Source organism: Alligator sinensis, unplaced genomic scaffold (genome assembly GCF_000455745.1).
Source record: "Alligator sinensis unplaced genomic scaffold, ASM45574v1 scaffold706_1, whole genome shotgun sequence".
Classification (NCBI taxonomy): Eukaryota; Metazoa; Chordata; order Crocodylia; family Alligatoridae; genus Alligator; species Alligator sinensis.
This window is the reverse complement of record NW_005842683.1, coordinates 227,427-250,068: the sequence shown is the minus strand read 5'-3', so window position 1 is coordinate 250,068 and position 22,642 is coordinate 227,427. Positions and strand designations below refer to the sequence as shown.

Sequence of the window (22,642 nt, the reverse complement as noted above, 5' to 3'; positions counted from 1 at the left end):
TCCCTACACTATTGCTCCACTATAATACCCCACCTAATCAAGAGAACTGTAGGGACACAATGTATAAGTCAAACCTCTTGTACACCCTCATAGGTTTTCAAGTGTAGAAGGATTTCTTTTCACTTCTCTAAGAAAAAGAAAGCCAAAAAGAGAGAGAGAGGAAAGTCCTTTGTAAACAGTATAAATTCTTCTCTATTTCTTCTCTATAACCTCTTTACAAAAGTTAAAATGGAGTTTAAAGACAAGCAATGGTACAAACTGGCAAACAGTAGAAAGTACATCACATCCAGCATGCTGTCAGTTGGTGAGGGCTAAATGCTAGTGTGACCTGGTCTTATTAAAAAAAAAAAAAAATGTTTTCCTCTCGATCATTTTCCTGAAGGCGTATTTCACATCTGTGTTCCTCAGACTGTAGATCACAGGGTTCAGCATGGGAATGATGGATGTATAGAAGACAGAGGACACTTTATCTGTATCTAAGGAGTAGCTGGAAGGAGGCCTGAAATACATGAATATAATTGTGCCATGTAATATGGCAATTGAGGTTAGATGGGATGCATAGGTGTTGAAGGCTTTGTACCTGCCTTCAGTGGATGGGATCCTCAGCACAGCTATGATGATGAAAGCATAGTTGATGATGAGGATGAGCAGGATGGAGATTTCAAACACAGTCCCAACAGTGAAAAGTAGCAGCTCATTGATGAGGGTGTCAGTACAGGACAGCAGGAGAAGGGCAGGGAGGTCACAGAAGTAATGGTTGATGACATTCGGACCACAGAAGGACAGTTTGAGCAAGCCACTGGTGTGAACCAAGGAATTCACAAAGCCCCAGCTGTATACTCCCACCATCAGTGAAGAGCACAGCTTCTTGGTCATGACAACTGTGTAAAGCAAAGGGTTACTAATTGCCACGTAACGATCATAGGCCATCACACCCAGCAGAAAGTACTCTCCCGACACAAACATGGTGAAGAAAAAAAACTGAGCAATGCAGGCCCCATATGAAATGGATGTCTTCTCCATCAAGTCTCCCAGGATCTTTGGAGAAGTCACTGAAGAATAGCAGAAGTCTATGAAAGCCAAGTGGCTGAGGAAGAAGTACATGGGGGTGTGGAGGCAGGATTCAGTCTTGATTAACATGATCAGTCCAAGGTTCCCGAACACAGTGACAGCATAAATCACCAGGAACAACACAAAGAGGGCACACTGAAGGTCTGGAACATCCGTAAATCCCACAAAAAAGAATTCAGTCACTGCGCTTTGATTTTTGCCAAGCATATTATCTGCTGCAATAATATTGATAAACTGGTTATCCATGGAATTAGCTCTGATGCAGTACGTTTATCCAGAGCTCTACAAAATATTTAGGTCAACAGAAATACAAAGTATACATAGTTTCCTGCATGCATTAAATCCCTCTGAAGGCCATGTTTGATGGACCCCAGATAAACCTATGAATTAGAAGACTGAAATCATAGAAGGTATAGGGAAAAGTCTTTCAGGAAAAATTGCAATGGCCTGGAAAATTAAATTCAAAATTGAGGACTGAACCTGGTATAGCTCAGCTTAAGTTATAGTGAAATAATACTAAAGGAATCTGTAGCCTAAAACAAAGAAAGTTTAATTAGAAGATTAAAACAAAACAGGGAGGAGGAAGTGAGCAGTACTGAACTGCCAGCTTGCTTTGCCTGAGCTGGAGGGTTGGGTGTGGAACAGAGCCCCCTCAGCTTGCAGGACTGGCCCAGATCCCCACCCTGTACTCCAACTAGGGCAATCTTGAGGTGGGAGGGGGTCTTGTATCACCCCTGCCGCCCCACCTCCAGCCAGGCAGCAAACCCCAGCCAGCACCTCAGTGCAGCTCCCTCTCTCCACCTCTCCCTTCCTCTACTGACATACCCATAGTTGGGGGTGGGTAATGGATATAGAGAGGCCATTTGAAGCTGATGGAGTATCCTGCCTCCTGGCCAGGAGGTCTTGTGCAGGCAGGATCAATTCTGTTGAACCTCTATTGGGCTGGGGTTGGGGGCACACTAACTCATGGCACTTTATGTAAAGTGCCATGATTCAGAGTGCAAAGCTAAATGTCTGTCTGCACCCTGTGTGTCTGCTACCCTTGTCAGTTTCTCTCACCAGCACCCACCTGCTGTTTTTCACTATGCTGTTCCTGACCTCCTGTGAACCAACACCTGAGGAAAAGTCTCTTGCATTCAGAATATTGTCTAATTTTATCCAAACTACATAGGCGATCCAATAAAAGTTATCACCCTAAAAAATCCTAGTATGTAGGCAACTGAATTTATTAGAGCAAGTGGAGAAAACGCAAAGAGCAAGAAAGACTGACTCTGCACTATCAAAGGTCCCAGACAGTATGGGGCTTTTGAGATCAAAATCCACAGTGTGACTTGCACCAAAAGGAAACTGGAACCTTCTCAGACTTACATTTGCATTGTAGACATCTGTCCTTCTTCAGTCCAAAGAATCATGCTTTGATCAATTGCGTTTATAGTCACCTTGGAAACTCCTCAGGAGCCCTGTGTCTTTAAGATAACCCAGAGGAGATCATTAATTTTTTCTTCAGGTCTCCTGGGTACTTGGGATGATAACACAAACCCAGGTGTTTATTTTAAAGCTAAGAAAATGAGGGTGGAGGGAGTGCAGGGATGATTCCTTAAGTGGTACAGCCCCTTCAAGTTGCAATTTGAAAGAGGAAAGATGTTCTTTCTAAGGAAAACTTTTTTTTTTCTTTTGTGCATTTGGAGGCAAGTCAATGCCTTTATGCTAAATAGTTTCATAGTTTCATAGTTTCTAGGGTCGGAAGGGACCTGGGCAGATCATCTAGTCCGCCCCCCTGCCATGGCAGGAAAGAGTACTGGGGGTCAAACGACCCCAGCAAGATGGCCATCTAACCTCCTCTTAAAAACCCCCAGGGTGGGAGCCTGCACCACCTCACTTGGAAGCTGGTTCCAGACCCTAGCCGCCCTGACCATGAAGTAGCGCCTCCTGAGATTCCCCCCTCAGCCTTCTCTTCTGGAGGCTGAACAGGTTCAGGTCCCGTAACCTTTCCTCATAGGACCTGCCCTGCTGTCCCTTGATCATGCGAGTGGCCCTCCTCTGGACCCTCTCGATGCTGTCCACATCCCTCTTAAAGTGCGGCTCCCAGAACTGGACGCAGTACTCCAGCTGCGGCCTGACCAGTGTCGCATAGAGGGGGAGGATCACCTCCTTGGTCCTGCTTGAAATGCATCTGTGGATGCACGACAAGGTACAGTTGGCCTTCCTAGCCGCCTTCCCACACTGCCGAGCCATGTTCATCTTGGAGTCAATAATGACTCCAAGATCCTTTTCCACCTCCGTGCTGACAAGAGGGGAGTTCCCCGGCCTGTAGGTATGGTGCCGGTTGTTCCTCCCCAGGTGCATCACCTTGCACTTGTCTGTGTTGAACCCCATCCTGTTCTCCTCCGCCCGTCCTTGTAACCTGTCAAGGTCTGACTGTAGCCTGTTGCTCCCTTCTATTGTGCCCACATCCCCCCACATCTTGGTGTCATCAGCAAATTTGAACAGGGTGCTTTGCACCCCCTCATCCAAATCACTGATGAAGATGTTGAACAGGGCGGGCCCGAGGACCGAGCCCTGCGGGACCCCACTGCCCACGTCCTTCCAGGCCGAGAAGGACCCATCCACTACCACCCTCTGGGTGAGGCTCTCTAGCCAGTTGGCAACCCATTGGACTGTGTGGGTGTCTACGCCACAGTCCCCCAGTTTCCTAATGAGAACGGGGTGAGAGACAGTGTCGAAAGCCTTCCGGAAGTCCAGGAAGACTATATCCACTGCTACCCCTGCATCCAATGATTTAGTGACCTGATCGTAGAAGGCCACCAGGTTGGTCTGACATGACCTGCCGCTGATGAACCCCTGCTGGTTGCCCCTGAGCATGCATTTCCCTGCTGGCCCCTCCTGGATGTGTGCCAGAATAATTTTCTCGAACAGCTTGCCCAGGATCGAGGTAAGACTGACTGGCCTATAATAAGCACAAAATAAGCACAAAATCTAGTTAAACAATGCATGTTTGTTTTAAATGTGGAGAGAATAACCCTTAGTGTAACTCAGTCATTCAAGCCATGTGTCCCCTGTTCGTCTGTATGTTGCAATGCTATTGGTTGAAATTAGTTGGTGGAATAATGAAGGAAACTGGGCACATATGCAAGATCTCCACCAAGACCCTCCAGCTGTCACTGGTCTTTTTAGCAAATATTTCCATGTCCTGAAAGAAAAAAGTCCTCCAGTGGACTTACTGGCCTAAGCATCCCTGCCAAATAAGCCAGTGTCCTATAACAGCTCTTGGGATGGCATTAGTAGGAGGTATCACTGGTGTGATATCTAAGTCCCTCATTGCCAACCAAGCTATACATGTAGAAATTATCCCCTCTCCTCCCAGATCCACACCACTTCCCACTGCCCTACCATGTTATTTGGAGTGAAGAAAAGGTCTCAGGATCTACAGTGTTCATATCACCTTTTCAAATGATGCAGTGTTTAAAATCCAGAATCCTCAGCCTGCTTAGCTGAGCACATATCACAATTTGAAAGTTTTGTGATTAGAATAGATAGCAGAGGTAGCCAAAACAATGACAAAACTAGTCTGAAACTAAAACTAAATGGTACTCCCAGCAATGTTAAAAATACTCTAAGTTCTCACTTTACCCAGAAAAGTCTTAGAGTCTCTTAGTGTACTTAACCAATTTTCATAGGAGGGAATGAAAGAGTTACATCTAGCCTGAGATTTTTAACTGAATTAGGAATTTGGAGGGCATATCTAGTCTTGATAAAAACAGACAAACACACCATGACAGAAAAAAAGGTTGATAAAGGAGGGGAAACAAAAGTTTACAAGTCTGGCAGTGACTGTTTAGGCACAATAGTATGCTCTATCGTCTGGCAGGTTGTAGCAAGAACTATTACAAAGGCTTCCTTCCCTGCTCCTGGAAATCATGTGTTTGCTGTCCACAGATCCTTCTCTTTTCTTGGTCTTTCCCAGGCTAGGCACAGCTGGACAGACCAAGTGCTCTCCTTGATCCAGCACTTTGCAATATAGTTGGCTCCATGTTTACCTAGGAAATAGAAATACAGGCAGTCCTCGACTTAAAAAAAAATTGAGTTACAACCAACAGCTCTTACGACGTTTACAAATTGGCACCCTGTTTCAACTTTCTGATGTCAGTTTCAACTTTACGGTGCTTGATCTAACACCACGCCACACTGGAGATTAAGTTTGCTGCATCGCTAATTTTCCTGGAGAACACCTGTCCAAACTTCCTAGGACACTTTCTTTAAGAAAGCGGACAAGACTCCAGAAAATCCTGCAGCCAAGACTCCTGAGAAGACTCCAGCCAAGAACCCTTCAAAAAGTCCAGCAAAGTCACTTCAAATAAGTCCTTCCAAATCAACGTGATTGCTATTTACAATATAAATATATTAATGGAGCTATATACTCATCTATAATTGACTGAGTACAAAATTCTGTGTTATTTTTGGTGAAAACAGGGTATCAGACCTTGGTCAGGAACTAATCCCCCATTTATAACATTGTTCCTATAGAAAAATTGGTTCTGAGTTACAACGTTTCAATTTAAGACATGGTTTTCAGGAACCAATTGTGTCGTAAGACCAAGGACTGCCTGTACACACATATGGAATAGAGCTAAATTAGCAGAGGATTGGAGGGAAGAAACCACAGGACAGTATTTCAGAGTAATGAGTCTTGGAATCTTCTTGACTAAACAATCATGGTCATTTTTCCTTTGTAGACTTAGTTTCAAGGGACTCCAGGTTCCTTCAGTGCCAAGGTCCCTCAGGCAGCTCCAGCTGATAGACCTTCTTAAAAGACCTGGCAGCGTGCCCAGTACTTGCCTCTCCATTATTACTGGGAAAGAAGGGTTAAACAATCTTTGACTCCTCATTTTATGATTTTGGCATTTGGCCAGAAGGTTGAGGAAGTCTAGCCACTCTGATATAAAATTAAAATGTATTTAAATTATTTTTTTTATTTTAAAAAAATACATCAATGGGACATCAGGAAAGCCAAAATGAGACTATCTGAAAAGAAACAGACACCAGAAGAATGATCTTCTAAAGTGTCAACCTCTTTTAAATGCTCAAAGGCAATATTTTGCCCTATTATCTGTACATATCCAGAACAGAAATTAAATATGATAAAGTGTTTGCACATTGTCAGTGTGCATATGTGCTGTGCATAATAAAAAGTATGCACACTTGTTCTTATCTTTCAAAGATAAGAACAAAATATAGAAACAGTTTGACAGAAGTCTGAATTCCTAGATTGTGGAGTGGTGTTCAGAGGAGAGGTCTGATGGGCAGAGACGAAGTTTAGAGATAAAGTCTGTTAAATAAAGCTGAGAAAGAGCATCTTCACATATATCTTTGCTAACATAGAGAGAATGGCTTTAAATTGGTTCTGTGAAGGACAGCAACAAAAACTAATTGCAAAGTAAAGATAAGTGACTCAGTGAAAGACCAAGGAAGAAGAGGTCACATGGAGAATCTTAATAATGTGAGAAAGGATTAATAGCATTAATCCCTAGATTGCCATGCAGAGAAGAGGGTGTCTGGTTTTCCCCATGCTTCTGAGCATGCTGATTGACACATGGGGATATAAAGGATTTTTCCCCTCTTGTTGCTACGGGTGTCAGAAGCATTGGGTGTTAGCTGCAGGTGTGCAGTGATCTTGCTGGGACTAAAAAACCCCAGGATTTCTAGTTTGAGGGTCTTGCTTCTCTGCTCAGGGTGAAACTAATTGCTATATCTGAGATCAGGAAGGAATTTTACTTCATGGTACAATTGGCATGGATGGTGGGAGCTTCTGACTTTCTCTACAGCAGGGAGCGTGGTCCTCTTCCTTCAATCACTTTAGTGTGTTTTAATAAACTAGTTTCCATCATTACAGCAGCAGGAAATTGAAATTGCCATTGTCTCCCTGCTTTACTTGTGGCAGCCTAGGATGTATTTTATATTATCAGGCACTGTATTTTGTGGCTGTGCAAGAGGGCTGTTTATTCAGTTTTAAAACAAGATTAGATAAAACTGTGTATAGGATGGCTTAGAAAGAGATGATCCTGTCTAGAGAAGGGGGTTGGTCTCAACAACCTCCTAAGGTCCCTTTCTGCCCTACCTTTTCTGTTTCTAGAATGCATTCTAGAGCTTAAATGCAGAAGGGTTTATGTGATAGAGGGACCAGAGGGGAGGGGGGAAACCCTAGTAATACACAGTTTAATCTCTCTTTCAGCATCCACTCTTTGCCGCTGTGTGACACAGCTATTTATTATGTTCCTGGGGAAATGTGGGCCTAGGGCCACCAAGTGAACCTGTAAGGCTCCCTTAAAAAGGGAAGCCACCGAGGATGTAATAACAGATTTTTTAGGACAAATAAAAAGAAAAGTAGAAGGTGGTTGAGGACATAACCCAATGACAAGCAACCCAGAAAGAGACACAGCAGAGCACACAAGCTAGCACCCATTACCCCTGAATTAGTTGAGTGAGTCTTGGATGCTAATCACCAAAACTCCACTGGAGACATGAGCAGAGTGGGGAGAGGAGAACAGCCCCACATTCAACTGGGTTCCTCTTGCCCAGAGCTTCCTTCCTGGTCAGATAGATTGCTAGTTTGGCAAGGGCCAGGAGGAGGTTGACCGGGAGGTCCTGGGACTTGGTGGGGCCACAGATGGGGAATACATAAACAAAAAGTTGCAGGTAATAGTGAAGCCAGAACCTAAGTAAGAGTTTCAGGAGGAGGCAGTTAAAGGGGTGCAGTCTGGCACAGTCCAGGTAGGCATACGCAAGGGCTTCTCTCTGCTCACATAAGAGGCAAGTGTCAGGGATATCTGTGAAGTACAGTAGGTAAATGCCCATGATGATAACTCTATGGAGAAGCTACCAGCTGAGATCCCCAGTAACCCATGGGATCCAGGTGGAATATATGTTCATTCACTGGGGACCCTCTTCCTCGCTGATAATGTGCCACCACTTGGTGTCCAGGTGGGCCATATGTGAAAGGTATGGTGGAGGGTGCAGACCACAAGCATGTAGAGATGGCTAAGATGGGTGATCTGAAACTGTTGTGGTGGAGAGCATCATGGGGAATGCCAAAGGAAGGGCCCCATGTGAGCAGAGAGAATGGTGAAGGAACCCACTCTTCCACTGTCACTGTCCCAGATTATGGCCAGCCCCAGTGCAGTCTGGTTGGACTGGGCAGGAGTAGCTCTGAAGTTTACCCTGTCCTCATGGAAGCATCAAGTGTAAAAGGGGAAAGGGGAGGGGATAAACATGGGTTTGGGCACAGAGGGGAAGTATGGGGTGATTCTCTCTTGCTTTGATAACTTTTAAAGGACCCTGGAGACTTCTACAGAACAATCAGCCCAAACATAGGCAACACACAGGAGTGGGCCGGGGGGCACGTGCCTCCCCTGAGATTGGCCCTCGCCAGCCAGGGAGTGGGGCGCGCCAGCCAGTGCCCTCCTCCCCCCACCCCACCCCCCCGAAAAGCCAGCGGCACCTCTGGTTTTGCTGGTGGCACTTCCAGGGTCAACAATTGGCTGATGGGGGACAACCCCCCCCACCCAGTTGGCGATCAACCGCTGGTGCCCCCCCAGAGTCAGGAGGCACCAGTCACCCATGAGCCCATATCAGGGAGGGGGGAAGCAAGGGTGGGGGCTAGAGTGCAACCACCCCTAAAGCGAGGGTTGCTTCTCCTGTACTCCCTTTACCAAATCCTGATGGGATTGCTCACTTACACGTCTAAGGGAGATTAAGTTGAGAAGAAGCAGATAACAGCTACATTTACATGTCTATCTAATTAAGTGTCATCTATACACTCCTTAAGTGGCTATTGGAAATTGATTCCACTCTTTGGGTGGAATTCTAAGTATTACACCTTCACAAACAATTCAGGTGCTGGCCATTGAACATACATGCTATTTCTTGGATTGACCTGCCTGTTTTCCACAGGCTCAGCAGAAGGCAGGGAATACAGTAGATTCTCTCCTGTCCCAATGTGGGTCACTATTCCCCACCTTTGATAAGCCCTGAGAATAGCAGAGAGTCTCCCATTATCATTGAGATATTGGTAATACACACAATCAAAATGCCTTTCACATAACATTCTGGCATAAATGGGTTTAATCATACAGTGCTTCTTGCCATTGTGTGCCATTGTGTGCCTTCCCTATGTCTGGGAAGCCTTTAGTGTGGTTGATATTTTTTTTTTTTCCATTTCCTCCCCACTCCCTCCCACAGGCTCCCTCCCTGGGGCACCAGTTCTCATACCCTCTGGTGGCAACTTCTGCATAGCTGTCTCTAAGGTATAACCTCTTTGCTCTCACCTGCTCTGGCCTGGTCTTATTAACAAACTTGGAAAGGGAGGTTGCCCAAGGGACTTAGAGTGAGCCTTAGAGTGAGCCTAGAGTGTCTTCTTACCCATGGATCACTCTCAGACTTTACTGCTTTCAATCAATTCTCCTGGCTAGGTGGGCGCTCTTGCCTCGCCCGTGTCCCAAAGGGCACCCATTGCCTTATGGGCTAAGCACAGCTTCGAACCACCCCTGTAGCTGTGCCCGTGACTCACAGGTGTAAGAGTTAAACAGTCCAGTTGGTCCTAGGCCCCAATATAACATTCAAATTTCTCTGACATTTAAGACTTTTGTTAATTTCCCCTTCTGGGGCCTGGCTTTCTCTAGCCCTGCATCTGCCCTCCTTTGGGGGGTGGATTCTCACTGGCTTTGTCTTTGCCCTTTCTGGGCTGTGTTACCCTCTCCCTCATCTCTCCCCCTCTGTGCTATGGGCCCCTGGTCCACATCTCTGCCCTCACTGGGCTTTGGGCCTTGTCCCTCATTGCTGCCCCCTCTAGGCTGCTGTACTACTGCTTGCCCTGCCCCCAGCAGACTCAAGCATTACATGCCTTGCTGGCACTACTAGGACCCCCTGACCTTGCCTATAGTCCCAAACCCCATCCACTGGTTAAAATCAAAGCCATACATAAATGCACTGGCTATAACTTAATTCCATAAGTCTACCGGCTGTCTAGTGAAATCACCATCCATACTGGGTGTAATCTCCATCCACCCCTCAGCTCCTTATTTGCATCTCTTAGGCATAACAGGATCTATCTCAGCTTCTCCTCAGCAGGCATCTTCCTGAAGAACTCCTTCCCCTTCAGCCTCCAGAGACAAACTGACTTCCAGTGTTGCCAAGTCCCATGAGAAAAAAAAGCAGCACTGCCTTTAAAAACAAGCCCAAAACAAGCCCAACCCATTTCAAAGATAGGGGGGTGGGGGTAATTATCAACCCATGACTCTCAACAAAATTAAAGTAACTTTAAAAAAAAAAGCGCCCAATTCTGATTATTATAAGCAGAGTTGGCAACACTGCTGACTCCTCAGGCTCTGGTCCTGCCTTGTATAACATCAAAACCCTTCCTCCTTCAGGTCAGGTGACTTCCTGGGCTGTCTGTAGGTGTCGTCTGGTGATCTTTGCTTACTGGCTTTAGGTTAGCCTTTAGCAACAGACCTAGCAAAGGTAGCTTTTCCTCCTCTCCCACACAAGCCTCTGTCTTATACTACTGCCAGGAATCTGTGAGTACTGCAGTAGGCTTCTTATTGCTTCCCCAGGTTACTCTAATATTTTAATGTTGCTCCGCAACTAGCACAGCAATAGACAATACCCATTTACCAGCTATGACTGCCTATTTCTTTACAGATGACCCCACTCTTGACTTCCTGACAAAAGTTTGCCCTTCTTTCCCATAAGTAACAGAAGCCATAGGCTGTCTGTTTCAGAGAGAAACAATACCCTGCTACTCCCTGCAGAGACTTGTTCCAGTACCAAAATTGCCTGGTTCACCTGGTTAAGAACTGCCCGCTTAGACTCTAGTTAAGTCTTGTTGCTTTGGATCCCTAGGTTGACTGCCTGCTCTGACCACAATGCTGTCTTGACCCTTCACCTGACATTCTGGAACTAGGACTGATACCCAGTTTTGACCCTGGCTTCCACTCTGGTAAACCTATGACTTAGCACGAATCACTAAGGAGGACCACTGAAGTCCAGGCTCACCCTTACCAAAGGTTATCAAAAAGCCAGTTTGGTCTCTATGCCATGAGCACCTTGTTTTTCCTCTCTGCCTTCAGTTTGACCTAGGTTACCCCTTCCAGCTTTGTTCTGAAGCCTTTTAGGTCACTTTAGCTGGTTCTACCACCAGATACAGCATTTTCAGTCTTGGACACAATCAGCTTATTCCCCTGCCCACTCACCCCCCCCCCACACACACACACACACACTCCAACACCACTTTATTATTTCCTTAGTCTTGACCAAGGACAGGCGGGAGGGGGGAAGGGGGGGACCCAGTCACTGAATACATCCTCCAGGCTTGAAGTTCAGTGTTCACCAGAAAGGATTGATGAGGTAGGGGAACTCTTCCAATTTTGCTCTTGAGCCCTGTCTGGACAGGAGACTCAAAAAGTTTTTCTCTTCTCCCAGCTCAGAACTTTGCCAGGATGAAAGGGAAATTCCCAGCATATAAAACCCTAAAGGCCTTGATGTAATATCCAGATCTACAAAATACACAGTAAAAAAAGGATGGTAAACAGGAGTGCCCTGAGCTGGGCACACACCATGCTAGACAAGTGTTTTGGGTGATGAAGTTTGTGCTATGTGGGGCAGAGGTTGGATAGACACTTCTTGGAAATGGCCATCAGGAGATTCAGGCTGGTGCTGTATTTCAATAGAATCAGTAGGCAAAATGAATTCAGAGCATTATTAACTTTTGACATAAAACAAAAAGTAATTAAGAGACTAACCATTAGGGGAAAAGAGAAGGCAGAGCTGGGAACCAAAGTGGTGGCCAAGATAAAGATTTAGACTGAGAATGTGGTTTCCCTGATGTGAAAGCTGAGGGAACAAAGTATGATCTCACTCCACAGCAGTCTAACATAGCTTATGAGCCATTATGCTGCTAATGGCAACTTCAGATACATCCTCTATTTAATATTCAAAATTGTTATAGCCATCTCAATAAATGACTTGCTCTCTCTTAAAGGCAAGGAGACAGGGTTTAGCTCTTTCATTATAAAATATCCCGCAGGATAAGCTACTAATCTCTCCCTCTCCTACTCTCTCATGACTACCTGTTGGGAGAGAGAAGACAGGCAGAGACAGACACTAACGACACTAGTATCCCCAGAACTTCAATCCCTAGTAATTCCATCCCTGCCAAGCTTCTTGGCCTGGAATAGCCAATTGCTAGTGAGTGTGAGCCAGGAATATACAGACCTCATGGAAAAACATACATTTGAAGCAATGGGCACATCTAGGAAATACTAAAGAAGGGAGCAGAGCCCCTCCTCTCACACCCTGTGGGGATGGGGGCAAAGTGTGGCCGGATCCTGAGGCAGGCAGGGAACATAGCGGGAGCTAGTCAGGGAACAGGTTCCAGGAGGATGGGATCCACTCATTGCCAGTGGTCCCTGCCTGAACTGGGCATGGAAGAGACTGCCAGATGACTCCAGCTGCACCAGGTGCCAGCCTTGGCTAAGGGCAGAAGCTGTGGCTCCCAGGCTACTCTTTCTAGTGCCTGCTTCCTGCCACCAGGGCACTGGAATGAAAAATCTGTGCACCACATCTGCTGTGCCTGGCTGATCCAGCACCCCATGCAGCTGCTCCTTGCAGCCCTTGTTTAATACAGTGCATGGGTGGCTCTGGGGCGCCCCTGACCCATGCCTACATCAGGTGGGGATGGTGGTGGCAGAGGGGATCCTGCCCAAGATTGCTGATGTCCCCAGCTGAGCTTGGTACCCTGTGAAACCATTCCCAGCAGCCCAGAGCTAGAGTGTGAAAGCAGCAGCTCTGGCTGGGGCTATCCCCCCAAGCCCATTTCAGTTAGTGATAGGTGCAATTGCACCAACCCCCGCCCCCCTCAGATCCACGCCTTTTTGGAGCCATTTCAAAAGGGAAAAGGGGCGTTTCATGGGAACCTTGCAGCAGCTGTTACATCTTGACAGTTCTATATGGACAATAATACAAATACAGCAAAAGAGGTCCAGTTTTAACACCAATTCATGCAGGGTTCAATGAAGGAATGTGGCTATTTTTGTATCCTTGCATTCTTGCCCACATGGAACTGTTAGAATGTCATAGCCACTGCTTGATCCCAAACAGCATCTCCCCTTTTGAAATATTCCCTTTTTGAAATGGCTTCAAAAATTATTGTTGCTCATACACAGAGGGATAAGGGCACTGGAGAATACCTGGAATGGGGAAAAAAATGGAGGGGGATGCAGAAAGCTAGTGGAAGCAGTCTGCTGTGAGGAAAAGGATAAAAAAAAAGAAGGAAAGAAATACTAGGAGAGAGCAGGATGAACGGGTGAAAGAAAATAGAGTAGGCTACCTGCCATATATGGACAGGGTGTGGCAAGGAAAAGAGATTACCACTGGGGAGGGAAGGGATGGAAGAGGGAGGGAGAGGAAAACGATATTCTTTGTGAAAGAAAGGAATCACAATCTATTCCCCTTCCTCTTCCTTCCCTCACACCCCAGCAGCTGTGAAGTTTTGATCCAAGTAATTAGGAAAATCATGCCAGAAGACATTTTCACTACAATCACAATGTCTCCTATCCATAAGGTTCAATTTTCTCCTTAGGTGTTTCATGTAAAAAGTATTCCACACATTCATCTCTCAGCCCCCAAATGAGTAAATCCTTCTGATCCCTGAGTACTGTCAGACCTCTGTGGCCCTGCTAGTCTCAACAAATTTAGCCAAAGTTTACACATCATCTTTCATATATGGCATAGATATCAGGAGCAGGTGCACTTCTCTGAAAACATTCCTGTTGTACTTAGATGACAAACTCACCAGGGTCAGCTGCATGAATATGATCACTCCTTTTAATGCTCAGTATTTCCCCTTTGTTTCAAATTTGTACATATATCACATATGTTTGCTTTTGAGATGGTGACATTCTTAAACCTGGACTGAAAAGCAAAGATATATGGATTTCTGACATGTATTTCCCAAATCCCAACATGTACCTTTCCTTCTCAGATATTTTTTATACTAAAATCATAATAAAAATGTCATCCTTACATGTTACAAGTCCATGTCCTTAAGAAGGTAACATTTATGTAACCATTACAATTGTATTGGAACTTTTTTACCTGGTGATAAGGTGGGGGGGGGGGGGCATAAGTCTGTGGTTGCATCTGTCTGCAGCAGTTGTGTTTGTTTAATTTTAAAAAAACAAACTCCTTCCCCCAAAAACCACAATGACAAGAACATATTCACTGTGCAGTGTGATCGCTGAAGAATTTTAGAAATCACACAGTGACAACTCAATAGGTATGGACAACTGTACACGTGAAACACTAGAAATCCAACCCTCATTACAAGTGCTTCTGATTTGGAGAACATCAATATCATGTGAACATAGAAGCAGCTCCTAGTTAATGTGCTTCACAATGAGCTGGAGCCAATGTAGGGGTGGTGCACTACAGTTAGGGCTCTACCTAGCTCAGTTATGATACTCTGTTGGTGAGCCTTGTCAAAGACTTTTTGGAAGTCCAAATGTACTATAAGAAATGGATAACCCCGATCCACTTGTTGATTGATACCCTCAAAGAACTCTAGTAGGTTGGTGAGGCATGATTTCCCTTTGAAAAAAAACATGTTTACTCCTTCCCAGCAAGTCATGCTCATCCATAAAAACAATAATAAATAAAAATAACTGTTCACAACAATTTTCCTGGGACAGATGCTAGGCTCACCAAACTATATTTCCCTGCATCCCCCCTAAACCCTTTTTAAAATATGGGAGTCCCATTGGCAACCTTCCAGCCTTCTGGTACCAAGGATGTTTTTAATGATAAATTGTATATTGCAGTTAGGGGATTTCAGAGCCGGGGCCAGGAGCTACCTGCTTCTTGGGCAACAGGACATTGTCCCAGCCTGGACTCCATGATCGGAGTCCACCCTGGCAGCAGGCAACTATCAGGAGCAATCTCCCAGCACTCTCTCCAATCACGGTGCCAAGGCTAAGAGCTGCCCACAATCAGAGTGGGGGTCGGGCAGCAGGCAGTTGCCCAGGGCAGGGATGTGGGATAGAAGGCAGCTGCCCTGGAGACCCCCTCCATCTCCACTCTCTGGGGCTTCACACCAGCAGACTTCAGTAGAGTCCAACAGGCTGAAGGCTGGTCAGGATTCACAGAAGCATGTGCACATTCCAGTTCCCCAATTTAGCTCTCCTCCCACACTCCCTCCCCAGTATCTAGAAAGAGTCAGAGTCCTCAGGAAAGGGATACTTCCAGCTCCATCCATAGGGCAGAGTGACATTAACCAGGCCTTCACCCAATCCCTCTGCAATTCAGCCAATAAGCCTTTCCCTGCCAGAACAAAATCCATCCAAAGAAAAAGAAGACACTTTCAACATCAAACAGTACAACAACATAGTAGTCACACCCTTCTATTTAGTCCCTTACTCTACTTTTATTTACACCCCTTCCCTGCCCACCCCACCTGCAAAACTGCAGTGTTGCTCCAGTCTTGCTCTTGGGTCTTAAGCAATAAAGCCTAATGCAACAGCCTATAGAACCTATGCAACAACTTCTCAAACAATTGCAGAAGTTAACACGTTGTTTTGAAACAGAAGGTTTTACATGCTATTCCTGCTATTTATCCATGGCATCTTGGAAGTCTTAGCATACTTGAAGAAAAACAGAAAGAGAGAAATGAGGCTGAAGTTGGTTGCTTATTCCCAGTTCCTTATTCCTTTTTCCCGGTTGCCGATTCCTGGCAGCTCCCCATGCCTAGTGTACTAAGTATAAGGCTTGAATAAGGAACTGGCTTTTGGGTTTGAAATTATGATTGGAAATGCTTTTTGGGCCAGCCCACACCACACCTCTGTGCCACTGGGGGACTCTCCCAGACATCTCTGGCCAGAGACTTGCTCAGCCCAAAGCATGGTTAGCTGTGCCACGCTGCCAGCTGACAGCAGCCCAGCCACTGTGCTAAGTATATGGACCCGAATAAGGAACTGGATTTGGGGCTGGGATTATAGCTAGAAATCCTCCTTGGGCCATGCCATGGCATACCTCTGTGCCACCTTGGGACTCTCCTGAACATCTCTGATCAGAGACTTGCCCAGCCCAAAGCACGGCTTGGCCATGCCGGACTGCCAGCTGACAGCCCCCATGCCCATTGTGCTAAATATATGGAACCAAATAAGGAACTGGATTTTGGGCTGGGATTACAGCTAGAAATCCTTCTTGGGTCACCCCACGCCATGCCTCTGTGCCACTGATGGACCAGAGGCTGATCAGAAACTTGCCCAGCCCAAAACGCAGTTTGACTGGGCCAGGCCGCCAACTGTTAGCACCCAAGCCACTGAGAGATCACCTCACCAGGGTCACTTGCATGGAAATAATCCCTCCCTCTTAAATGCTTAGTATTTCTCAATTAGTTCATATGTCACTAACGTTTGCTTTATAAATGTTGGCTTTGGGCTGAAATATATGGCCATCTGACATGTATTTCCCAAATTCTCACAGACACATTACCTTCTCAGATTTTTTTTACCCTAAGATCATGATAAAAATATCACTCCTACATACTACAAACCCATGTCCTTAAAAGATTGGTATGCATGTAACCATTACCATTGCATGGGAATTTTTGTACCCAGGGATAAGGCAAAAATAAGCAGAAATGTTTGGATTCATGTGTCTGCATTTATTTTGCTTATTTAATTTAAAAACAGCAAACCCTCCACCACAAAATCACAACAACAAGACATACACATTTTTGAGTGATCACACCGCAAAATGCATAAGTATAGACAAATGTACATGTGAAACACTAGAAATCCAGCCCTTATAGAAGTGCTTCTGATCTGAAGCATATCAATATCACATAAACATAGAGGCTGCTCCTTGCTAATGTCCTTCACAATGTGCTGGACCTCATGTAATGATGGTGCACTACATTGAGGTGGGGTTAGCAAGCATTCCAATATGCATCTTCAGTTCTCACTTATGATCCCCTGGAGGTGTCTTAGCAACACAACCTTATGGATAGTTGACCTCTCATGTTTCTACTAAGGCTTCCTGCCACTGCAAAGCTGTTCACTTTCATGTGGACTGCATTTCCAGGTACAGAAGGGAAAAGACATCTACTATTTATTTTTCTATCTCCTTCCACTCTGTTATCTGTTTTCCATCTCATGGCAGAGAGGCTGTCTTACTTGCTGTGCTTTCTTTTCTCTTCTTGAATTTCTTCCAGCTGGGCTCCATGACCCTGCACTCAAATGAGGCATGCTCAAGTTGTGCTATGTGCTCTGCACAACAGAAAGCAATATCACAGAGGGGGAAGCTAGCCTTTTCTGGGACCATCTGTAATCCATGAACTGTCACTTCTGTGCATCAACTGTTAAGTGTGAAGGGTCCTGGAGACACACCAAGATTCATCTGGTAATAGGGCTCCATTCTTAGCAGGACACATTCATGGGAAACTCTACTGAGCTGGCCCTATCTCTTCAGAAGCAGGCCATGCACATGAGTGTATCAATGTGCTTGGGGAAGTGGGTTACAGTTGACTTTCATAAGCTTACCATCTCTGATAGCCTCTGGTTCATCACCAATCCTTGTGTGTTGGGCATGGCCACAGCTTTATCAGCCATTCACAAGTTGTGTCACAACAGCCAACACATTCTGAACCTGTACTTCCTCTGCCTCTCCAACTCACAGGAAGTCACAGACATATTTCATACTATACCAAGGTTACTGATGGCACCAATATTCCCATCCTGAGCCCAGCACACCACAACTTTGGAATACATCAGCCAAAAGGTTACTTTTCCATTATGCTTCAGAGCAATGTAGACCACTGAGTGCCAGTCATGCCTGTCACCTTTTGGTGGTCATTGAAGGTCCACAACACCAACAGGCGTCCTCAGGAAATCCAGCCTGGTTCCCCAGATGATGTAGGGAGCAGGGGGCAATTTGTGACTCATAAATCCGTACATCAAAACAGAAAACCAAGGAGAAGTCATTCAGCTACTAGCTGAGCAGATGCTGAATGACTGTGCAATGTTTGCCTGGGCACCTCTTGGAACAGTGGGTAGTACTGGGACTGTTTCTAGATGCTCCTGAACATTACCTGCTCTGAAAGGTCATTGTGGTCTGTATGCTCCATATCTATCAGTCCAAGGACAAGACCTTCCTGGAGGTCCGATTAGTAGAGGTTCAGTGTCTCTCCAGATAAAACCAGAAATTGAGCCTCTTGAGAATTACCCATCAGAGTGTTCTTGTGAGGAACTCCCTGGAAACTGCTTCTACTGGTGGTTTCTTGAGAGACATGAGGAAGGCACTACTAGGTGGAGCCCAACAAATGAAAAGAACATTTTGTTAATTTATCTTTAAACCCAAATAGTTCTCTGTTAAACACTTTAAACAGGCAAATGTTGTGCTCTCTTCTCTTGAAACAAAACAGGATATCTTACCAAATAGGATTGAATTTCATCTGCAATTTTTTTGCCCATTCACTCAGAAGTGACAGATCCTTGTGTAGTTCATTACACTCTGTCTTGCTCTTTACCACTTTGAATATTTTTGTATGTTCCAAAAATCTGGCCACCTTACTATGTATCCCCCTTTACAGATCATTTATGAATCTTTTAAAAACCACTTTTAGGTTTGCCCATTTTCATTTCATATTTTACAGTGATTTCTCCAGGTGTCTTATTTGGGAAATGTCATGAGGAAGTCACAAAAATGTTTCACAAAAATTCAAAACATCACCATAGCTTGTTTTTTCTTTTAAAAAGCTTCATTTCTGACATTTTAGTTTGGTTGCTTATTGACAGATAACCTTTTCATCTGAAAAATGGGTCTAAACATGAACACAAACCATAAAAACAGCACAGAGAGGTTCAGAGAAATGCCCCCAAGGCATTTTATTTTAATGTTTTGAAATGTTTGGTTAAGATCCAGAGCATACTAAGAAGATTCTGTGCCAGCTTCAAACAGTTTTGGCAATATCAAGGTTTTAACATACTTAATAGATAATTAAAAAAAAAAAAAAAACCACCCTCTGGGCAACCTCAGCATCTCCAGTCTTCATACTGGCAGGAAGCTCTACATGCCATAGAATGCCTACTGTGCTGTTCTCTGTTTGATAAAAAATACAATTTATTTTCAGCTGTCCTTACATTGTGCTTTATGGAAGGGGCTTGACAGTCTCACCCCCAATAGGCTTTGAAGCAGGAAGCCCTAGAATGAATTGAGGCCCTTCATGCCTACTGGAAGTAATGTCTCAGTTCTGGCAAGCCCAAGCAGGTGCCTCTGCGTAAGTTACCTTCAAATCACGTTTTCAAATCATCCTTCACAAAACAATGGCTAGATGATTATGATTTTTACATGTAGCCTGAAATAAGTATATGACCATATAACTGAGACTCGGACTCTGTGAAAGAGTAAATGCAGACGCAGCGAAAAGAGACAGAGAATGCTGCTTCCGGAGCCATTACCATATTAGGATGGAAGGTCCGAGAGCGGAACAAGGAGAGGAGATGGGAGCTTCAGCAAAAAGGAGAGAGGGCTAGAAAAAGAGGGAGAGTGAAGATCCCCAGGGGATAAGAAGCTTACCTCAAGACTTCTCACAACACTGGAGAGAGGGGATCTCCGAGGAAGAAGGGTGGATCTCCGAGGAGACAAACCGTGAGACGCATCTGCTGACCTGGAAAGTAAATAAAGAAAAGAAGAGAGTGAATTTTGACCCACTCTCTCAAGCTTGGAGACGACATCTGGTTGTCCATCAAGAGGATTCAGGGCTTCAGTCACACGCAGGATAAAAGGTATATAGCAACAAAATAAAGAGAAAGTATACAGCGGAGTTTGAAGATAAAAGCCTGCCCAAAAAGAAAAACAGAAGAACAAAATAGAAAGAGGCTCTGGTTTTTAATACTAAGTTCAGTTCAACCAAATTGATAGCAGTTACATAAGAACATTATATAGGGAGAGTTACAAAGTTGATATTGGCTAAAGAGAAAAAAAAGGAAAAGGATACAAAAGGACAGCTTCTGCCTAAAAGTAAAGAAAGTTTGTACAGAGTGATAAAAGACAAAAATAAAGATAAGTGTGAATCTGAATCAGACTGTGAATATATATATATATCAGCGAGTGTGTGTGGCTAGTCGAGAAGGTGAGCAAGGTATTAAGGTATTTCTCCATTATACCAGGACCCCTAATAGAGGCACAAAAAAAAAAAAAAAGACTAAAAACAAAAACCAAACAAAAAAACCCGAACTATATATAACAACCCTCCCAACTAGTGACATCATAAATTAGAACATATAATAATAACATCCAAGACGTGGCAAGTGGGAAAGTCGGGGTAGCTATAGTTCATTGGGAGATTATAAGAGGGTACAAAGAGATATCCTAAGCGCCACCATCACAGACTCCTTCTGGACTTATTCTGTCCATACGTCAGTGGTGACTAGAGGTGATTAGGAGACAGTCCAGGTGCATGTCTCCCACCACAGGTCTAAAACTCTACAATTTCATTTCAAGAATCCTTATATGCAACAATTTGTAACCCTTTAAAATGGCTGCCAGGTCTTTTTTTCCAACTTCCAGAACATTCCAGGTAGACATAGCATGGTAACTCCTGCAGTGATATTTAGTGTTCCCTGAGGTATGCCAAGTTAGCAGTTCATATATTAAAAGTACCTTCCCTACAGTATTGTTCCATTGTAATACTCCTCCTAATCAAGGGTGCTATAGGGGCAGATGGCATAGGTAACCTAAGTGAAACTACTTGAGATATACACCGAGGTATACACATGCAGAGGGATTTCTCTTCCCTTCTCTATGGAAAAGATAGCCAAGGAGAGAGAGAGAGAGAGAGTGAGGAATGTTCTTTGTAAACAGTATAGATTCTTCTCCCTCCTTTTGATTTACAGAATATTTGTCCAGAGCTTTACAAGTGTTTAGGTCAACAAAAATACAAAGCATGTATAGCTAACTCCATGCATTACTTCCCCCTGAAGTCCATTTTACTTTGACCCCAGTTAATCCTATAAATTGCAAGACTGAAATCATAGAAGGTAGAGGGAATATTCTTAATGGATTAATTGCAATGGCCTGGATATACTTTTTTTTTCAAAATTGGTGACTGAAACTGATACATCTCAGCCTAAGTTGCAATTAAAAAATCCTGAAGGATTCTCTAGTCTTAAAAAAGAAAGGTTTACTCATAAGAAGCCTTAAAAGTCAAAGAAAAATTAAGCACAATTTTTTAGTGAAGTGGATTAATCATTGGAATAGATGACCAAGAGAATTAAAAGGCTTGCTATTTTGGTAGCTTATTTCCATTATATAAAATACTTGATTAAGTACAAATTACTATTTATTATTCCCAAAACTACTTGAAGGAGTCCCAACTAAGCAAGTGTTGGAATGGGAATAAATCCCTGTGTCTCCTGGTTTAAATTTAGCCAAAAACTTTTGGGCTCAGGGAAAAAGTTACACAAAAAATGGTTTAAGTGATCAGAAATTTATTTAAACCGGTAGCAGAACAGAAGCTTAGGGCACATAAACCAGTTTCAAAATGGCTGGAACTGGTTTAAGATAAACCTGGTTGAATATAGTATCAGACTTAACTGATTTGGGTCAAACTAGTTTATGAAACTTCTGTCCCAGGCTCCTTCCTGGTTCAAGTTAAATCACAGTCCCCCAGCATACTTTGCAGCCTTAGACTGGATTATGCCATCTGCTCTAGAGAGCAGGGCTGGTCCTGCCTCTCTGCTCCCTAGCTGGAGCAGTGAGGGTTGGCTGACAATGGGGTGTGGGAGGAAGAAGCCTAGCTGGAGATGCAGCCCATGTGAGGGGAGGGACTTCCCCCCTCCCCCAGAAAACCCCAGTCAGGGTCTGGAGCCAGGAAGGAGGGTTAAATACCCCTTCCCTGCTCAAACTTACTGCTGGCTGTGCCTATGGACTAGAAATCCCAGAGGTACCTGACAGAAGGAAGAGGAAGTGATAAACTACCCTGCAGAGTCCTGCTGCTGTGACTTTAGACTGCAAATCCCAGAAAACTTAGGGGCAGTAGGAAGAGGAAGCTGACACACAGCCCATGCTGGCTACATGCTAGAGAGCTGTGCTCTGGTACCCCCAGGCTTCTGGCTTGAGCCAGTGCAGGCATGTGGCTGCATTTCCTGAATCAAAGTCTGTTCACTTCTGTTTCAGTTTAATCTGTGCAGCTTAAACTAACCTGGAAAGACAGAATCAATTCAGCCTTGTGCTTTTTGACTGTCTGTACTTAGCCTTAGGGTTTAGAATGAACTGTAATATTGGGATGGGGGAAGTTCCCACATCTGCCTGCTGAAGGACCCTCACCCCTTCCTCTAATGCATGATTTCCTGGCCAGTGCCAAACAGGAGACTGACTTCCATCAATGACTGGCCTGAAGCACTGTGGCAGTTCCTCTGTTCCTGCACATCATGGTGCTATGTGAAACACCTTATCATTGTTTTATGACTTTTTATTGAACCACAATTGGGATGACAAGAGTTCTCTTTCCACTTAGAGAACA

The 22,642-nt window shown here is 44.5% G+C and overlaps 1 protein-coding gene across 1 annotated transcript in view; it reads right to left on the bottom strand.

The window, feature by feature from the left end:
• Window positions 1–318: 318 nt before the first annotated feature.
• LOC102373849 (olfactory receptor 1052-like) overlaps window positions 319–22,642 on the bottom strand; it is a 48,408-nt gene continuing 26,084 nt past the window's right edge. Inside the window, exon 2 of the mRNA XM_006033950.2 lies at window positions 319–1,286. Coding sequence (XP_006034012.2) covers window positions 319–1,286 — 968 coding nt within the window. The remainder of the gene's footprint in view (window positions 1,287–22,642) is intronic.